The sequence below is a fragment of the Macrobrachium nipponense genome, chromosome 7 (genome assembly GCF_015104395.2).
Source record: "Macrobrachium nipponense isolate FS-2020 chromosome 7, ASM1510439v2, whole genome shotgun sequence".
NCBI lineage: Eukaryota > Metazoa > Arthropoda > Malacostraca > Decapoda > Palaemonidae > Macrobrachium > Macrobrachium nipponense.
The window spans coordinates 3,576,537-3,582,130 of NC_061109.1; the positions used below are offsets into that span (position 1 = coordinate 3,576,537).

General features: G+C 36.1%; 1 protein-coding gene across 1 annotated transcript; it reads left to right on the forward strand.

Annotated features, from left to right (window-relative positions):
- The first annotated feature begins 204 nt into the window (after nucleotides 1-204).
- On the forward strand, nucleotides 205-4,138 carry LOC135217251 (hemocyanin subunit-like). Its single transcript, XM_064252980.1, has 3 exons — nucleotides 205-278; nucleotides 1,871-3,394; nucleotides 3,611-4,138. The coding sequence occupies exons 1-3, from the start codon at nucleotides 212-214 to the stop codon at nucleotides 4,048-4,050; spliced, it is 2,031 nt and encodes a 676-aa protein (XP_064109050.1). The 5' UTR covers nucleotides 205-211; the 3' UTR covers nucleotides 4,051-4,138.
- The last annotated feature ends 1,456 nt before the right edge of the window (nucleotides 4,139-5,594 follow it).

The following is a 5,594-nucleotide window of genomic DNA, read 5'->3' on the forward strand; positions in this document are numbered from 1 at the left end:
CATCCACAACAAGGTTCAGAGCGAACGACAAATCGAATGTGAGAAAGGAACTAAAGATCAGCTAACAACCGATAGTGATGAGCTTTATCTCCCCTAGACTCCACTTACAGAAACACTTATCTCACATGAGAGTTCAAAGTCAATTTCAGGGGTTCCGTATCTAGAGGTATATAAGGGCCTCTTTCGGCATTATTCATCGTCCTCACCCGCCATGAAGACGGCAGCACTCTTCCTCTTAGCTGTGGCCGGCGCCGGCCTGGTCTCAGTTGTTTCTGCTGGTGAGTATTCGGAATTCGACCGAAACTAGTGTTGTTTCTTGGAAATAAGTGACAGGTACCTTATTCGTTTAGAAATAGTAGTGGACTTCTTTCTTGTTGCACGTTTGTTCTCCGTTTTACAGAGGGACTTCTCCATTCTTGAACTAGAACAGACGTTTTTACTTAAAATAATTATTTGATGAATAGTAGAAATGTGTAATATCAAATATCAGATAAAAACACTTACTTGCATTCTACATCCTGGCCGAATAAGGGTACTTAAGATTCCATCTATATTTTTGTTGTATTTTCAGTCTCATACTATTCTTTAGAGATCTTGCATCTAGTGTATTGTTTCTCACTAACAAGGCCAAGATGTAAACCAAGAAGTTAAAAAAAATCATTATAAAATAAAATAAAATAAATCTAATCACTAACTATTGTCAGTTATAAATAAACAATTTGCTTACAACATTGTGAGAAGAGCCGTAAAAAAATAATATGGTTCCAAATTAGGAGAATAAATGGTGTTTGTTCACGTGTTACTCATCAAGCTAAAACATTGTTGTCACAGAAACCACATAAATAGACGAATGACTGGAGATCCGTGTATAGTATATCAAATGCAACTAGTTTGTATAACCAATAGGATTATAATTGGTACATGAGTTAGGTGTACATTCTATCAAAGACAATATTCAAATAACAACATTTGCATAAATGGTATTATAAAAAAGTGTAAACATATTTTTATTGCTAATAAAAGATATACGAAATGAAGACACGAGTGTCATTTGAGGAGAAAATAACAGAGGGTGTAAGTTAGATTTCCTGACATGAATATAACACTGCAAAGGCTGTCAGGTAATGGAAAAGACAACTGAAGTGACTGTGATAGAAACAAGCAGTTCATTAGGGTAAATAGTTGAGCAGAACAGGTTTATGGTGATGAATTGCAGAAATAAGTTTTGTTTTGGATGTTTGTTGAGAAATAACACAAGTTTGAATGGCGCGATTAGTAGTGATGCAAAGCAATTGCTGTGAAATTAGTCGAAGCTCAGAACACGATCGTTAGTCAGAATACAGAAACCATTTTTGGTGGTTTGACCAAATATAAATTTCAACCAGGATTGGGGGGTTGCGGCTTTTCTGTAACATTAAGAAAAAAGATAAATTAGGAAAGAGCAGCTGGGCGAGTAACACATACGGTGTACGTCATAGTACATAAGGGGAGTTCGTAGGAGCTGGTAATGAACCCCTTTGTGTAATAAAAAACAAAATCAGTAAAAAGGGCATATTTAGCTCTAAGTTCATTTTCAACTTTCCATTAATGTTGTATGCTTTCCCACTGCAAGAAAATTCAAAAGACTGTAGGAGCAAATAAAAGAAACATGAGTGTATAGTTGCCAGAATTCGACATAGCTGTCAAATCAGGTAAAAATAGCTGTATGGCTTATGAGAAGGAACTATATATAAAGATTAATCTTTCAGCTATAATAAGTAAATCCTAAATGAATTCCTTAAATTATGGACAATTTTCTTTCATCAGCCGAATAAAAGTCCTTAAAATTAGTATTTTTTATGTTATTTTATCTGAGTTTATCATTCTGCAGATGTGTCAAACGCTCAGAAACAACACGATGTGAACTATCTCCTGTGGAAGGTCAATGAACAACTCCGAGATGAGAAACATCTAGACTTTGCCAAAACCTTCGATCCGGAGGCCGACACATCCCATTATTCAGATAATGGAGAAGCTGTCCACCGCCTCATGAAAGAACTGAAGGACCACCTGTTACTACAGCAGAAGCACTGGTTCTCTCTCTTCAACGATAGACACCGTGAAGAGGCCCTTATGCTTTTCGATGTCTTCATGCATTGCAAGGACTGGGAAACAGCTGTCAAAAATGCTGCCTATTTCCGTGACCGAATGAACGAGGGAGAATTCGTGTATGCCATTTATGCTGCTGTCATCCACCATCCACTGGCCGAACATGTTGTCCTTCCTCCACTCTATGAAGTCACACCTCACATGTTCACCAGCACCGAAGTTATCCAAGAAGCCTACGCAGCTAAGATGAAACAGACACCTACCAAGATCAAATCAACCTTCACAGGCACAGCTAGGAACAAGGAACAACGTGTTGCCTACTTTGGAGAAGACATTGGCATGAATACCCACCACGTTTTCTGGCATTTGGAATTCCCATTCTGGTGGCAGGATTCTTATTCTCATAAGCTTGAACGAAAGGGAGAAAATTTCTACTGGGTACATAACCAGCTTACCGTCCGTTTTGATGCAGAGAGAATTTCCAACTACATGGAGCCAGTTGAGGAACTGCATTGGGATAAACCTATTCACGATGGATTTGCTCCTCATACCTCCTACAAATATGGTGGATCCTTCCCCTCTCGTCCTGATGGCATTGAATTCGAGGACGTCGATGGTGTTGCACGTGTTAGAGACATGATCATCATTGAGAGCCGTATCCGAGATGCCATTGCTCATGGCTATATTATCAAGGAAGATGGTTCTCACATTGATATCATGAATGACCGTGGCGTTGATGTTCTCGGTGATGTAATCGAGTCTTCTTTGTACAGCCCCAATGTCCAGTATTATGGAGCTCTCCACAACACTGCCCATATCATGCTTGGTCGTCAGACAGATCCCCATGGAAAATATAACATGCCACCAGGTGTCATGGAACACTTTGAAACCGCCACTCGAGATCCTGGTTTCTTCCGACTTCATAAATATATGGATAACATCTTTAGGGAGCACAAAGATTCCCTGCCTAGCTACACCTTTGATGAATTAAATTTCGAAGGAGTACATGTTACTAACGTTGCCATTGATGGTAACCTGGAAACTTACTTTGAAGATTTTGAGTACAGTTTACTCAACGCTGTAGATGACACTGTAGAGATACCTGATGTTGAAATTGATACATATGTGCCCCGTCTAGACCATAAAGAGTTCTCATACAACATTGAAATTAACAATGAGAAGGGATCTGAAACTTTGGCAACAATTAGAATATTTGCTTGGCCTCATGCAGACAACAATGGTGTAGAGTTCTCATTCGATGATGGCAGATGGCAAGCCATTGAGCTCGACAAATTCTGGGTGAAATGTGAGTATTTTTCTTATATCTAGTGTATATACATGTATGCATAAATTTGGTTAGATAAATGTTAATTTTTTTATAAATTTTGTTTTATGCTTAGGGTAATAATGACTACCAATTGTCTATAGTTCCTAGTGTTATAATACCATACGTCAGGAGCAGTATACATTTTGCTAAGCCTATTTCTTCAATGAACTAATTCATTAACTTTACTCTGACCAGTGTCTCCTGGAAGCAACAACATAGTCCGTAAATCCACCGACTCTTCAGTCACTGTGCATGACATCCCCAGCTTCAAAACACTCATGGAGAAGACTGAAGCTGCTCTGTCAAGTGGAGGTGATCTGGATCTTCATGACTTTGAAAGTGCCACTGGCCTGCCAAATCGTTTCCTCCTGCCCAAGGGTAACCAAAACGGCATGGAATTTGATCTCCTTGTCTGTGTTACTGATGGTGAAGCTGATGCTGCAATGCCTGATCTCCATACCAAGGATAACTTCATACACTATGGTGAAAAGGGAGTCTACCCAGACAAGAGGCCTCATGGTTTCCCATTCGACCGCCACGTTGAAGATGAACGCATCTACGAACAAGTCACCAACTTCCATCACTCCCATGTGAAGGTTTACCATCATGGAGAACACATTCACCATCATGATTAAACTATGAACTAGTTTTCCACATGGCTGATCAGAATTAAACATCATTATAGTACTGAAGGTAATATAAATAAAGTTTATTGCAATATAAGTCCTTTTTAATTCACGTTTTCCTTTATACAATAAATGTCATTCTTTAGACAATATATATGTATATATATTATATATATATATATATATATAATATATATATATATATATATATATATATAATATATATACGTATATATATATATATATATATATATATATATATATATATATATATATATATATATATATACATAACCATATATATATATATATATATATATATATATATATATATATATATATATATATATATATATATATATATACCATATATATATATATATATATATATATATATATATATATATATATAATATATATATATATATATATATATAGTGTGTGTGTGTGTTACAAAGGTCTAATTGAGCTCATCTGATAAAATGAAAGAAAAACACCATTTGGTAACGTGACCAATCTCGAGCTTCCTCCTTGAGCTAGAATCTTTGTAGCTAAATCAAATTATTAAATCAAGACTAAAGCCAATCTCTGGGATACAAACATACAGCGTTTATTTCCCTCTAAGAAGGACAAACTCAAAAAAGGAAAATAAACTGGAAATCCTAAAAACATGAAATACAATCACTTCTAGTATAGTCACGTGAACAAAACTGCCACACACCCCTTTCCATAAAAACACATTAGTTCAATCACTATTTCTGTTTTCCCAAAAACTAAGAGATAAAAGTGTCAATCAGAGCATTTATTTTATGTTGCTTTCCATCTGAAGAAAGCAACCATAATAATCAGAAAAAAAAAATGGATACACACACAATAAAAGAGAAAAGCAGAATTACGCACTTTGGCTTCTTTTAGGACATCTGTAAAATGTTCTTACGTTTTAACAGAGCTTTTTTTATTACTATTACCTTTCTGGATGGATCTTCTGTGCTTTCCTCTAGGCTTCCTTCCGCATATCACTCCGTAGTTTCTCATCTAGAATTGCCACTTTCACCTGCGGTCTCATTATATTATACTCTAAGTATTATATTCTTAGAAGCCCTGGTGTTTGCACATACGAATGCATTAAATTGTCCAATAAGGTTCCACGCACACACCCTGTTTGTGCACGAACAGACACACATGTTCACTTTTTTGGGCCGTTACGATCACATGACTCTCGACCAGCAGCTAGGTCAACTTGCGCACTCGTGCTCTAGCCTCTGAGGCTAGATAATATTTTGCCCTCGTCGGCAGTGTTATTCATCCATCCAAAGTATTCACTGATATTTTGAAGCTTTTCCACAACACCTGCGACTTGTTTGGTGAACATAACAATCAGTTCGTAAGAAAGTCCGTTGCACCCTATATTTAATTAATATCGTTTTCAGTAGTGCAGTTAACACACACACACACATATATATATATATATATATATATATATATATATATATATATATATATATATATATATATATATATATATATATATATATATATATATATATATATAT

Coding starts and splice junctions, on each gene's coding strand:
- LOC135217251 (XM_064252980.1), top strand. CDS start 212: ATGAAGACGGCAGCACTCTTCCTCTTAGCTGTGGCCGGCGCCGGCCTG. Junction 279..1,870: donor GGTCTCAGTTGTTTCTGCTG/GTGAGTATTCGG, acceptor ATCATTCTGCAG/ATGTGTCAAACGCTCAGAAA. Junction 3,395..3,610: donor CGACAAATTCTGGGTGAAAT/GTGAGTATTTTT, acceptor TACTCTGACCAG/TGTCTCCTGGAAGCAACAAC.